Consider the following 15396-nt stretch of genomic DNA (forward strand, 5'->3'; position numbering starts at 1 on the left):
TGGTTTTTCACTTGTTAGTGTGCACTTATGACATTCCAACAATGGGGTTTATTTTTTTTTTTAATCATTCCATCAATATTTACTGCTAATTTTCATTTGAACTGTGATGGGTTTTAAGTAAATTGAAAATTTTGTAGTTTCCAGGTAGCGAATTTTGTTTTTGTTTCTAATAAGAGCTATAGTTTAAAAATTTTTCTATTTATTTAGGTTGATACTTTCTTGTTATTCTCCCTCTTTTCCAAATTACATCATCCACAACAGCTACCCTTTCGAAACCAAAAGTTTTTGTTCACTAGTAGTGATTCACTTGCACCTATTGTTAACTCATAATGCTAAATTAGATATATTTATAAATTGAAAAGAAGTGAGAAATACTAAATTTATAATTAAATGCATCATGCATATTACCTAGATTCTAGTATTTGTCTTTAGTTAGTAACAACAACTGTTTGTGAGATAATATATATGATTTTTATTTTATTTGTAGATCATGAAAAAATCAACTACAATGTTTGATTCTTTCAAAAGAAAAGATTCAAATTCTGCCAACAACTAATGTTGCTATTCCAATTCTAGAAAATGTGTACGTTCCAATTCTAGAAAATATTCATTCCCCAATTCCGGAAAATGTCGATGTTCCAATTCCGGAAAATAACCATATCTCTCAAACACAATTTCAAAAAGTTGATCTTGATTCTTTGGATTATGATCTCAAAGCACACAAACAAATATGGGAATATCATGTTAATCAACGTGATGAAATTCGACAGGCTTACATTAAAAATGGTCCACAGCAACCTCGTCTAAAGAAATACAACCAAAGTGGAAAACACAATCATAGCTTTCAAGTTTCTTGGTTTGAATATTATTCAACATGGCTTGAATATTCTCCTACAAAAGATGCAGCTTATTGTCTACCTTACTTTGTCTTTCATATTCCAAATGGGGTCGTGGGACAAAATACATTCACTATTGGTGGATTTAGAAATTTATGATTGGGTCGTTGGACTATTATTGACTCATAGCATTCAAGAATTTTGTTTCATATTTTAGTAGAAAAATAGCACTTCAATGTTTTGCATTGAGCGTGTGCACATGTGCACCTATTAGAACACCACGCATAATGTTTAGCAAAAAAAAAAAAGAACACCACGCATAATTACTTATTAATTATTGGGATAATTACAGTAAACCCACCTATGGTATGACCCATTTTCACTTTGCCTACTTGTGTTTCAATCATTTACACGTTGCCCACTTGAACTTCAATCCGTAACCCACCTCTCCGTTTGCCGTTAGAAAAACACATTTTTAGGCAAAAACAAATATAACAAGAATAAGAAAGTTAAGGTTTTTCATTGCTCATGAACTTCAATGAGAACAAATTGGAGGAACAAACAACAAACCCAGATTTAGTCCCAAAGAAAAAAAAAATTCAAACCCAGATTAATTGAAATTCCCTTAAACATTCCCTAACCCATAACAAACACAACCCCAACTACAAAAAAATCAATCCAAACCAAACAAATCAACCCATAAAAATCAACCAAAGAATTAACCCAAACCAAGTAATCAACCCACAAATTTGGAAATGCGAGAACGACCACAAAAACCGACCAAAGAATCAACCCACAAATTCTGATTTGCGAACATGTCAAAGCACTTCCACCCACCATGCACTAGCAACCATCGCACCCACTTGGGAAACCACCACACCCATCACAAAAATCAACCCAAAAATAATCACAAACCCACTAACCATCTCACAAATCAAACTAAACCCATCACCCACCGACAAAGCAAACAAATATCAACACAAACCCACAAAAATCAACCTTCAGACACCCAGATTTGCCACTGCCAATTCAGACATCCACTACCACTAGATCGCAACCAAAACTTAGTACTACCACCACCTATTGATGTTGATCAGTGCATATAGGAGAGAGAGAGAGAGACAGAGTCAGGTGAGAATAGAGAGTGATTCAGCAGGGAGAGGAAAAAGAGAAGAGAGAATAAAAAAAAAAATTTATTAGTAGTAGCGAGCAATATGTCTCGATCTGGGGATAGTCCAAGTATCCCAGGTTGGCAGCATCGAAGAAATCGAATAGAGCTCATATTCTGAGATCCCTCTTGTCCTTGGCCTCCTGCAATGCTAAGCACATGATCCATGGAAATGGTTCCACCTTTCTTCTTCTTGCTCTTGCTGTTGGGGTTGGGGTTGGAGTTGGGATTCAGATTAGGACGCCATTGGTTTTGGTTTTGGTTTTGAGTGTCAGTTCTTGTGGGTTTGTGTTTGTGTTGCTAGGTGTGGTGGGTTTGGGTTTTAAAGAGGGGTTTGCTTTGGTTTTGGTTTGAGATTTGAGAGAGAACTAAGGTGAAACCGTGTATGATTTTTGTGAAAGATTGAAAATATTTGAAAGGATTTTTGTGAAATTAGAGTAGAGCACTTTCAAGTGTAGGATTTTTGTAAATGTTTTTTAGGATTTGTGCGAATATGAAAATTTTATTTGGATTGATTGGCTCAAGACTGTTCATACCAAGAGGAAGTGTGTTCTTGAATCTTTGATCTTGTTTGTTTGAGTTTTTTTTTTTGTTATTTTTTGTTTTTAGAGGAGAGTAAAAGTGAAGGTAAAATACATTTTTACCCCTAATTTTAACAAAGGTGGGTAACAGATTGAAGTTCAGATGGGCAAAGTGTAAATGATTGAAACACAGGTAGACAAAGTGAAAACGGGCTATACTACAAGTTGGTTTACTGTAATTATCCCTTAATTATTTAATGCCACCATTCCCACGTTTTTATTTTATTATATATATATATATATATAGAAGAAATTCCATGCTTTCTACCTATGCTTATGGCTATAAGAAAACCTTTAGGGTTTATAATCACCAATTTATGATAGAAAAAGACTTAAGGCCACTTAAAAACTCTATAAAATTCTAATTTTTGTTGATAACCAATTAACCCAGTCTAGGAGCTAGGCCATAATTGGGTCATTAGTTTAACCAATGCATCACCGACTGAATTGTATGGTCAAATAAAAATTTATAAAATTTAAAAATAATTTGGAGAAATCATAGGATAAATATTTAAATTGTAAAAACAAACATGCCTAAATTATAATTAAAATTAAGCTTATAAAACTAGCCACATTTCATAAGTAAAAATACTAAAGAACAAAAAAATAAAGAATGTCATAGAATCACAGCCAAGTCTTTGCTAAATAAAATCATATTAAATGAAGAACAAAAGCATATCTCAAATTTCAAAGTCACATTCTATGTACATTGCATATTTTTGTAATAGTTTCGATCTCATAGATTACGATGTGAACTAAAACTTGAGACTCTATTTTTCTTTGGAAGCGTACATCATCAAATTTATTATAAAATCCTATATTTCCATTAGGCTCCTCCTTTGAAAAATAGTACAACAGTAAACCAATAAAAATAATTTTGTTTAAAATCACAAAGTGGCTTTAAGAATTTAATTGCACGGATTACGAAAAGCCTACTGGATTTAAGAATTTAATTGCACGACATGTCTAATCAAACTAGAATGATTTAGGAATAGGCTTACCGGTTTATCAATTAGACTGGGGTTGGTTTGGGCTTAATAAATGTTTGAAGTCACTGCACAAAATCAAGGGGTATTAATAGAGATCATTAGGGTGACAGTGTCAAAATTGTGTGAAATTTGGCAAGTTGAAGGAAACGAAATTCTAATCCAAACTCGAGACATGTCTTGAACATCGCCTAAATTTAAGCAAATTCCTTCGTTAAGGCCCAAAAACAATATTTTTGCTATTTATAGAAATATTTGTTTTTTTCTTAATATAACTTTTAATTTAAAAGTAAGAATAAAATTCCGTTTATTTTAGAACGACCCTTAAGATTAGTAATTTATAATTTTCCATTTAACTAAAATTTATTATTTTTGGTAAAATTTGGTATTTTGCCACATAAGCTTGTAATTAGTGTGAATTAGAGTTTCAAATATTTCCTAGTCATTCTAGGGTCTTATTTTCTTAGTATTTATATATTTTGTAGCCTCCAAAGGCAAAACAGATTATTATCAATAAAAATACAGACATTTTGTCAAATTCTTTCTTTAGTGGAATCCAATTTATCGCTTAGTAGATTTAGGGAAACTCCTAATAGATTCGAGGTTTACTACCAGAAGCTAATAGTTTAGTTTCTGTTCCATCAAGAGGGCATCGTGTGTGCTTTCTTCTGAATTCCACGACATCAAGAAATAAAATGCAATTAAATAATCTTTTAAATGGAGCTAGATAATATGGCAGCACTTAAACCCTAAAGCCCAAATTTTTAATTGTGAGTCTCAAAATAAGCCAACCACCAAAATGTCATTACAAAACACATAGTAATAATGCACAAGTTATTTGCATTTTTTTTTCAACGGGGATTTTTTTTAAGGGATATATTGTTATTTTGTTAGTAATTAAAATCAATTTTAATCTTTACTTAGTCTAGATTCACAACAAATTTGACAATATTTTTCATAATTGTTAAGATGATAAATTATAATATTAGTATACAATAAAAATGATATCAAATGTGAAAGAAGTATTAGAATTTTGTGTGTTGCTATTGTTTTTATTCTTGTTTTGGAAGTGGGTCATCAGCCACGTGTATTAGATACGTGGGTACTGGGTACCTTGTTGATATTTGGGTTTTTAGGGGGATTGATTTTCAATTGGGGGGTCAAGTGAGACACGTGGAGGTGTGGTTCCAACTTCCAGCAATGAACCGATTGTTGGGAGAAGTGGCGCCACCACACTCTAATTAAATACAAAAATGGTCCATGTGACAAGGCACCTGTCATTTTTTTTATTTTTTTATTTTTCAAGACAGTTTAGGGGCCATTTGGTATGTGATTTTAAGCAATAATTTTTAGTTTTTAAACAAAATTATAGGTATTTCCATACATTTTTTCATCTACACATATTTCTAAAAAATACAAACAACGTTACTAGAACAACGTTACCAGACGGTCCCTTAGTATCGTCTAGACTACGGTATAGTACTGTTGCAGGAAAGACTCATGCATGTTTTGTGGAAAATGTGAAATGTTGAAAAGTCAAGTAAGGAGTTGTTATTGATAAATTTCATCGATGTGTAAACACATCTGCAGTTGCCCTTCCTGCTCTTTGTTTATGTTTTGATTGATAAAAAAGGAGGTCTGAAACTAAGAAATCAATGGGCGTTCTCTTTTTTATTTTTCTGCTAACCTATTGACTCTTTTTGTTCTCCAAATCCTGCTTTGCAGCCAGAGGCGGAACTAGAGGGAGCACCCCTGACTCCTCCTAAAAGGTCCATTATATATGCTTATGTAAAGTTGAGTTAGCCCCTGGCATAAAATAAAAAAACAAAGCTTATGTAAAGCTGAGTTAGCTCCTGACATAGAATAGAAAAACAAAGAAAACATTTTCCCTCAACAAGCTGTACATGACATGAAATAAATAATAAAAAAAACAAAATTTTTGATTGAGAAAGTTTAGAGGTACAACAAATCTCACAATACTCTTGTTTTTAGTTGAGATAAATCTTAGAATAATTTATTTTATTTTATTCTAACCAATAATATACTAACACCTTAATTTATTGTAAAAATATTGTGAAAGTCTGTGCTATTACTAAAACAACTCCTCCCACTTTAAACAATCTAACACAAAATAAATGCCACCAAACTTGTTAAAGCTTGTTGGGTTAAGATGGCTTGACTCTAGTTAATTAATTCAATTACCCAAGTTGATTAATTAGGTTCAATTGCATACACACCGTGAAGGCACCAACAAATCACCAAAAATACTAAGTGCAATAGAAAATAAATTAGACACGGTGATTTGTTGACAAATGGGGAAAACCTTGTAAGGCAAAAAGTCCACCGGGTGATTTTAAGGTCACTACTTGATGTGCATGAAATATATACAATAAAGTACTCACATATCTACATATTTAGTTTTATTTTTATGTTATTTTGTTATTGATTATATAATATCTTTGTGTTGCAGGTAACAAGGGCTTTACATGCAGAGTGGGGTTAGGCCAATTAAATTCAAGTCCAATTGGAGCAAGAAATCAAAGGAAATTTGCACCAAATCCAAGTCCAATTCGGATTAGGATTTCAGCTTGCACATCAGTTAGTATTTTTGGCATAACTTTTGGCTTAGATATCCAATCGAGATGATTCAAGTTGGGCTGGAAAGTTAACTTAAAGAGCTACAACTTTGTAGTTTACCAAAAGTCCGAATTCTGAATTTAAATGGGCCAAAATCGTCGGTTAAATGAAGCCTAAAAATCTGGGATTTTCTCCAAACGGGAATTCAACTTGTAATAGGATTTCTTGACCTATTTAAAGGCTCTTTAGGGTAAAAAGAAGGGAGGAGAAACTTGAGAGGAAAAGGGGGCTGCCGCATAGAAGAATTTTCTTTTGGGAGTCTTTATGAAGAGGAGGATCTGAGGACAAAGGCGAGAGCTTCATGTTGATCAACCAATGCAGATGAAAGACATAAGTTTTATTTTTTTTTCTTTTTAATTTTATTATGAACTAAATTTTATTTTCTAGAGCATTGATGTAGTCTAGCAATGAACACACAATTTATTTTCTGAGTTATTTTATTTTTAATATTTCCATGATTGAGTGTTTAATTCTTATTCTTAATGCTTACTATTTTTTACAAATTATAGTTTGATCAATTGAATTACAATGAGACCGAGAGGTGATTTGTTATTTTAGTTTTAGAACTAAACACCATTAGTTGAGCGAAAGTAGAGATGCTTTACTGCGACTAATGTGATTTTTCAGAAAATTCAAAGTACATAATGAGTCTCCAATTAATTAAATTCACATAGAGATATGAAATTGTTAGTTGAAGATATTTTTGATATTATTCGAGAGAAGATATTAAATACTTAAGGAATTTTTAATCATCAACGGGAGATTATTAGAATTTAATAATTAGGAAGGATAAATTGTGTGGGATTTGTTAGGTGAAATCAATCGCTCTAGATCCATTCTTATCATATTTTACACTATTAGATTTTTACCCTTTGTTAATTCTTTTTATTTGTAGATTTATTTTTATTAAATAGTTTAATTTAATTCAAATAGTAGAACATTCCATTTATTTTCAATTTTCCCAAATAGTAATTAATTTAGTGAATTTTGGTACTCAATAACATAGTTAATCCTTGTGGGTTCGACACTCGTTTTTTAAAAACACTTTACTACTTGTTACGATTCTGTGCACTTGCAGATTATTTTACGCGAACAAGTTTTTTTGGCGCCGTTGCCGGGGATTAACTATTTGTTATTGATATTGATACTAGCTAGATATTTACTACTTTGGATTTTATTTCACTTATTCAAAAATTAAAAAAATTTAAAAAAAATTTAAATTAGTGCATCTGAGTTTGTTTTCTTTCTTTTTAGGAATTAGAAGTGCATGCCCCGATCTAAACTATTAGAGCATACACTCTTTGATCCTGAAATTGAAAGAACCTTATGTCAGCTCAAGAAAGAAAAGAAGAAAGAGGCCAACACATCTTTATCTAATATGGTCGATCAAGAACAAAAGGTGTTAAGAGATTATGCTATGCCCTTTGTAAATGGAGCTACATCGAGCATAAGAAGGCTAGCCATACAAGCCAATAATTTTGAGATCAAGCCGGCCATCATTTAGATGATACAGTAGACTGTCCAGTTCGGGGGGCTGTCACAAGAGGATCCTAATGTCTATATTGCAAATTTCTTGGAAATTTGTGACACTTTTAAACATAACGGAGTGACAGATGATGCGATTCAACTAAGGCTTTTTCCCTTCTCACTTAGGGATAAAGCAAAAGTTTGGTTGAATTCTTTGCCACCTGGCATCATTACTACATGGGAGCAGTTGGCACAAAAATTTTTAGCAAAATATTTCCCTCCAGCAAAGCCAACAAAGCTAAGGAATGATATCACCACATTCATCCAATTTGAGGGTGAATCATTATATGAAGCATGGGAGAGGTACAAAGATTTATTGCGAAGGTGTCCTCATCATGACCTTCCAACATGGCTTCAAGTGCAAACATTCTACAATGGCCTAGGAGCTACAAATAGGTCTATGGTTGATGCAGCAGCTGGTGAAGCTTTAATGAGTAAAACTCATGAGGCAGCCTATGAACTTCTAGAAGAATTGGCATCCAACAACTATCAATGGCCTATAGAAAGAGCAATGCCAAGAAAGACAGCTGGAGTTTTAGAACTTGATTCTATTACCTCATTGGTGGCACAAATGACAACTTTGTCTCAACAACTAGGTAAAATGAATGTTAATGCTATTCAAACTAATGTTGTTTGTGATCATTGTGCAGGAAATCATTCAAGTGTTGACTGCCAAGTGGGAAATCCTTTTGCCCAATCGAGTTATGGACAGACAAATTCCGTGTCAAATTTTCAATGTCAAAATAATCCATACTTGAACATGTACAATCTTGGATGGAGGAATCACCCCAACTTCTCATGGAGCAATAACCAAGGGCAGGCTAAACCACCTCAGCAATTTCCACAACAAGAGAAGAAGCCGACACTTGAGGACATGTTCATGCAGTACATGCAGAAGACAGATGTGGTGATCCAAAACAACTTAGCTTCAATCCGCAATCTTAAGGTACAAATCGGTCAGCTCTCAAGCATGCTCATAGAGAGGACTACAGGAACTTTGCCAAGCAACACTGTCACCAATCCGAAAGAACATGTAAAGGCAATATCATTGAGAAGTGGACAAACATATGAGGAGCCAAAAGTAACAAATGTCAAACAAGATGAAGCTGTAGATAATGAGGAGTCAAAGATGAAGGAAGCCGAGTCAGAGATGAAAGAAGTGGAGCAAGCTAAGAAAACTAAGGAGGATGAAAGAGCTTCAAAATCCAAAAAATCCAGGGAAGTTACTTTTAAGACTTATTCTCCTTCAATTTGTGATCCACCAATTCCTTTTCCGCAAAGATTAAGAAAAAACAATGTGGATGATCAGTTCTCTAAATTTCTAAGTATATTTAAGCAATTGCATATTAATATTCCTCTCATTGAAGCTTTGGAACAAATGCCTAAATATGCTAAAATTTTGAAGGATATTATATCAAAGAAGCGGAAATTGGAGGAGCATGAAACAGTAATGTTGACAGAGGAGAGTAGTGCAATCTTACAAAAGAAGCTGTCGCCTAAGTTGAAAGATCCAGAGAGTTTCACTACCCCTTGCACTATAGGAAAATCTTATTTTGGTAGAGTTTTATGTGATTTAGGGGCAAGTATTAATCTAATGCCTCTCTCTGTTTTTAGGAAATTTGGTCTTGGAGAAGTAAAGCCGACCACTATCTCTTTACAATTGACGGATAGATCTATTAAATATCCAAGAGGAGTCATTGAGGACGTATTAGTAAAAGTTGACAAGTTCATCTTCTCGGCTGACTTCATTGTCCTTGATATGGATGAGGACGAGGAGATCCCTTTGATATTGGGTTGACCTTTCCTTGCGACGGGGAGAACCTTAATTGATGTCCAGCAAGGAAAACTTGTTTTGAGGGTCAGAGAGGATGAGGTCACTTTTGATATATTTAAGCCTATGAAATTTCCTTCTGAGACACATTCTTGTTTTCAAATAAGTGACCGAGATGTGATCATGGCCGACGAGACTTGTGCAACTGATTTTCTAAAGGTACCACTTGAGGTATGTCTTACTCGCTCTACACCTATTAAATTCAATGATGAAGAGGTTAAAGAGTGTGAAAGATATTTGGAGGCTACACCACTCTTTCCTCCTTCAATGCAACCAAAAGTAGAAGACTTAAAATCATGTCAGCCAACATCTCCACCAGAGGAACCACCTAAACTTGAGCTCAAACCGCTTCCATCAAATTTAAGGTACGCTTTCTTAGGCCAAGACTCTACTTTTCTAGTTATTATTAACAGTTCTTTGAGTGATGTAGAGGAGGAAAAGTTGCTGAAAATCTTGCGGGAACACAAAATGGCTTTGGGTTGGACCATCTTTGACATCAAAGGAATTAGTCCTTTAATTTGCATGCACAAGATTTTAATGGAGGATAACGTCTAGCTACAGACGTTAAATAAAGCACTTTTGGAAGGCAACCCAAGTTTTTTATTTTTTATTTTTATGTTTATGTTTTTATTTTTTATTTTTTATTTATTTTTTATTTTTTTCTTTATCTTATTGTTTTTTCTTTCATTTTGTAGGAATAAAGAGACCACAGAAATCTTCAATGGGTACACGGCTACACCTCAAGGAAAAATATTCAATTAAAATTAGGGGAGCATCTCTTCTCCTTTCTCATTCTTTTATTTAGTTTTTCTTCCTTTTTCTTATTGAGGACAATGTGAAATTTAAGTTTGGGGGAAGGGAATTTATTTTATTTATTTCAAAAAAAAAAAAAAAAAAAAACTTTCTTTTGCCTAGCTTGAGGTTTGTGTTTTAAGTTCATTATACTACTCTTGCTTAAAGAATTTCATTGCTTTCATGCTCAATTCATTGCATATGCACATAGCCACTCAGACACAACTTCTTGTTGAAGGATAAAAATGATTATAAAATATTGATGATAACAATGTGGAGACTATAACCCTTGTGAGTTTTGAGCCAATCATTATTTTTGGAGGGTTATTTATTTATTTTCTAATCTTAAAGTTCATTTGGAAGTGCGTAACATATTTCCCTTGTTGTAGTCTCATTGTTCTTTCTTTTGGCCAAGAAAAAAATGATTTTATGCCACACTTGAATCTTTTGAAGTCATTGATGTTGAATGAACTATACTAGTCTTTGAGAGATGAGATTAGGCCATTTTTGTCTACTTTGAGCCATATATGTGTTTTTCTTTTTTGATACATTATCGCTAGTCACCCTATTAAGCCTTTTAATTAGCCTTTGAATTAGCCTTTCTTTCTTAAAGCTCTTATCCATAGTGTTTCAAGATGGAATTTGATCAGTTTGTTTCAATGTGGTGGTTTGTGCAAAAAAAAAAAAAAAAAAAAAAAAAAAAAAAAAAAAAGAAAGGAAAAAAAAGAAAAAAAAATTGTACAGAGTTCCATTTACTCCAATGTTTTGAGTTGCTTAGTAACTAGGGGTATTCATTACCAATGTTTACTCTTACATCAAATTGTAACTTGAAATATGAGTATGCAAAAACACTTTAAGTTTGTGACTTGTTGAGTAACTGGGTGCATCCATCACAAATGCTTGCATTCACGTCAAAAGATAAGTGACGACTTGAAGTAAGAAAAAAAAAAAAAAGGAAAAATGTCAAAAAGAAGTAAATAAAAAGGGTTCTCATCAAATTTTGAAAAGTGAAATGTAAAGGAGTATTGCTTTGAAGAAGAAGAGTTGAAAAAAATGTTGAATGGAAATTCCACAAAGAGTTGACATTCCAACAAATCTTGAAAACACTTCTTATATTTACCTTTTCCCATTTTTATTTCATTCCCTTTACTTTTACCATACATTACGTCCTAATAAAGTCCTTATTTGATCTTGAAGATTGTGTAGTTCAGATATTGATATGACTGAATAAAAAGTGTGGTATAAATTCTTTTTGGCATCTTTTCATTAGACTACTTGTTCTTTCTTGATTAAGCATTTTTCATGTGATTTATATGTGAGATTTTTATTTTTCTTACATTATTTTGCTCATATATATTGTTGAGAGTGTTACACCCCATTTCAGAGTGATTTCATTTGTTGAGTGATAACACCAGAAAGGTTTGAGTTGAAGCATACTTTTAAATAGAAATTCAAGTCAAGTTTATTCTAAAACTAAGAGTATGTTTGGGTTAGCTACCACTTTTCACTCACAATGAGTTTTGATGGTATGAGAAATTTCTTTAGCATTTGTAGTGTTTTTGAACTTGAACTAATGCTTTTTGCAAAAGGCAATTGAAAATAAAATGGATTTTCTTTGTTTTGTTATTTTAGTATTCATTCTCAAAATTTTGTGGGTATATTCCCTGCAAACCCTCACGAGACTACAACTCATCCACTAGTGTAAGTTAGGGGTTTAAAGGTTTGTTGCATACGCTAAATGCAATCGAAATTTTCAGCGAAAGTGGATTAGTTAGGATATTTTCTTTGTTTTGTTTTACTCTTTATCTGTTTTGCTTGAGGACTAGCAAAAATGTAGGTTTGGGGTATTTGATGTGCATGAAATATATACAATAAAGTACTCACATATCTACATATTTAGCTTTATTTTTATGTTATTTTGTTACTGATTATATAATATCTTTGTGTTGCAGGTAACAAGGGCTTTATATGCAAAGTGGGGCTAGGCCAATTAAATTCAAGTCCAATTGGAGCAAGAAATCAAAGGAAATTTGCACCAAATCCAAGTCCAATTCGGATTAGGATTCTAGCCTGCACATCAGTTAATATTTTTGGCATAAATTTTTTCTCAGATATCCAACTGAGATGATTCAAGTTGGGCTGGAAAGTTAACTTAAAGGGCTACAACTTTTTAGTTTACAAAAAGTCCGAATTCTGAATTTAAATGGGCCAAAATCGTCGGTTAAATGAAGCCTAAAAATCTGGGATTTTCTCCAAACGGGAATTCAACTTGTAATAGGATTCCTTGACCTATTTAAAGGCTCTTTAGGGTAAAAAGAAGGGAGGAGAAACCTGAGAGGAAAAGGGCGCTGCCGCATAGAAGAATTTTCTTTTGGGAGTCTTTATGAAGAGGAGGATCTGAGGACAAAGGCGAGAGCTTCATGTTGATCAACCACTGCAGATGAAAGGCATAAGTTTTATTTGTTTTCTTTTCAATTTTATTATGAAATAAATTTTATTTTCTAGAGCATTGATGTAGTCTAGCAATGAACACACAATTTATTTTCTGAGTTATTTTATTTTTAATATTTCCATGATTGAGTGTTTAATTTTTATTCTTAATGCTTACTATTTTTTACAAATTATAGTTTGATCAATAGAATTAGAATGAGACTGAGAGGTGATTTGTTATTTTAGTTTTAGAATTAAACACCATTAGTTGAGCGAAAGTAGAGATGCTTTACTGTGACTAGTGTGATTTTTCAGAAAATTCAAAGTACGTAATGAGTCTCCAATTAATTAAATTCACATAGAGATATGGAATTGTTAGTTGAAGATATTTTTGATATTATTCGAGAGAAGATATTGAATACTTAAGGAATTTTTAATCATCAACGGGAGATTATTAGAATTTAATAATTAGGAAGGATAAATTGTGTGGGATTTGTTAGGTGAAATCAATCTCTCTAGATCCATTCTTATCATATTTTACACTATTAGATTTTTACGCTTTGTTAATTCTTTTTATTTGTAGATTTATTTTTATTAAATAGTTTAATTTAATTCAGATAGTAGAACATTCCATTTATTTTCGATTTTTCCAAATAGTAATTAATTTAGTGAATTTCGGTACTCAATAACGTAGTTAATCCTTGTGGGTTCAACACTCGTTTTCTAAAAACACTTTACTACTTGTTATGATTCTGTGCACTTGCAGATTATTTTACGCAAACACTACTCTCAAGAATTCACTAATCAACAATCAAGCGGTTACAAGTATAAGGAATCTTACCAACTACCTTGGCCTATCTCGAAATACTAACCTACTGTTGAACCTTTACTTCAATGTCTAATTAGACTTGATTTTGTAGTAGCTTTCTTTCCTTTGATACACAAACCTCCAATTTCTAACTAACTCTTTGCACAGATTCCAGTATGTGACTAACTCCAGCAACTTAAACAGATGTTGGTTGCAAAGTTCTTTATTTCATCAACAATGAAGATCAAGATGCACTTAGTTACAAAATCCTATGGCGTACAAATACAGTAGCTTTTCACAGAGAAAATAAGTCGCTTGGTCTCTATATTTGTGTGTGACGGCTCTTAAAATAAGTCTTAAATATACCTAGGGTTATGAGAAAAGAAACCCTAAACAATTACACAAGCTTGGGCTGAATTTTAGATCTAGAAATTCTGAAATTGTAAATCTCGATAGATCGAGCTGCTATCGAGCTTCACATTAAGTCTCGATAGCAGGCATTTGTCGAGCTATTTGTCGGGACTTAATGGACAGCTTTCTTCACTTGTTTCTTAGACCAATCTTCATGACTTTAATACTTGACTTGAACAACATGTTTAATGAAGTACTAAACCCATCTTAGATCTACTCAGTTACAAGTAAAATGCATTTTGTCAAAAGATTAGCTAATTACAATAAAATATGACCCTAAGAATCTCCCCCTTTGGTAATCCATGACAAAACCACAAACAACAATTATAAGAGAAGTCTAACACAACTATCCCACAATTTACAAAAGTACATAAGTTTAACCTTACTACAAACTCTTGAAAAAATTTGCAAGAAGAGAGATCATGGCATGGTCGACTTGCAACCTGTCTTAACTAAAACACTTAAACTAGATTCATCAAGGCATCACATATGAAATATAGACAAGTTGTATACAAGAAGAAACATGTGTATAAAGAGAGATTATGGCATGGTAGACTTGCAACCTGTCTTAACTAAAACACTTAAACAAAATTCATTAAGGCATCAAGTGTGAAACATAGACAAGTTGTATACAAGAAGAAACTTGTGTATAAAAAGTGAAAAGAAACAACACATATGAGACAAAGGTGAAGAAAACATATATCATCATATATCAAAGAATACAATGTATGTAAAAAGTGGTCACAAGACCATGTTACATAAAGTAAGAAAAGATACACCAAAATCTCACTGCATCCCTCATAAACACTCTCCCCTTATCTAGTATATCCTACGCTAGCTCTCCCCCTAACAAAAAGACTACTCTCGTATACAAGACTACTCCCCCTTTTGTCATAAGTGACAAAGGGTGCATCACTGAGAGATCGTCATCTCATCATCACTAGAAGAGCTAGAACCATCATCATCATCATCATCATCATCTCCACAAAAAGAGGACTTCTCAGCAGACTCGGGTGAAGGTGAGGGCGAGAAACCACCAAGGTGAGACTGGCGGCATCAGACAGATGGTTAAAAAGACTACCAAAATCAACATGCATGTGCTGAAGCTGCTCCATGATGTTAGCGAGAGAGACATCTGCCCTAGAGAAGGAAGAAGGGGAAAATAAGGAAGAGGGTTGAGAAGAAGGGGCTATAGGGGCTGCATTCATCATCTCCACAAGTGGCCGCTTCGCAATAAGCTTCACTGCACTCCTCCGAATAGACTCCTTGCTAATGGCATCCATGACATGGAAGCGAGGAGAAGGAGGAATGGTGAGGTGCATATGTGTGAGGATGCGCGTGATAGCCGAAGGAAAGATGAGCTTATCACGTGTAGCAATACCTTGATAG

General features: G+C 33.3%; 1 protein-coding gene and 1 non-coding gene across 2 annotated transcripts; one reads left to right on the plus strand and one right to left on the minus strand.

Moving 5' to 3' along the window:
- Nucleotides 1-2163: 2163 nt before the first annotated feature.
- LOC136064634 (uncharacterized) lies at nt 2164-9533 on the plus strand. The gene is made up of 3 exons (XM_065766596.1): nt 2164-2313; nt 6042-6069; nt 7822-9533. The coding sequence occupies exons 1-3, from the start codon at nt 2164-2166 to the stop codon at nt 9531-9533; spliced, it is 1890 nt and encodes a 629-aa protein (XP_065622668.1).
- On the minus strand, nt 7971-8077 carry LOC111993252 (small nucleolar RNA R71). Its single transcript, XR_002880940.1, has one exon. It is a non-coding gene; the product is annotated as a small nucleolar RNA R71 (small nucleolar RNA).
- Nucleotides 9534-15396: the final 5863 nt, after the last annotated feature.

This window comes from Quercus suber, unplaced genomic scaffold (genome assembly GCF_002906115.3).
Source record: "Quercus suber isolate HL8 unplaced genomic scaffold, Cork oak 2.0 scaffold_723, whole genome shotgun sequence".
In the NCBI taxonomy this organism is placed as follows: Eukaryota; Viridiplantae; Streptophyta; class Magnoliopsida; order Fagales; family Fagaceae; genus Quercus; species Quercus suber.

Bases quoted from the DNA above. Each gene is read 5' to 3' on its own strand.
- LOC136064634 (XM_065766596.1), top strand. From the start codon at position 2,164: ATGATCCATGGAAATGGTTCCACCTTTCTTCTTCTTGCTCTTGCTGTT. The intron at 2,314-6,041 runs GTGGGTTTGGGT...TTTGTGTTGCAG, and splicing joins TGTTTGTGTTGCTAGGTGTG to GTAACAAGGGCTTTACATGC. The intron at 6,070-7,821 runs GTTAGGCCAATT...ACGGAGTGACAG, and splicing joins GGCTTTACATGCAGAGTGGG to ATGATGCGATTCAACTAAGG.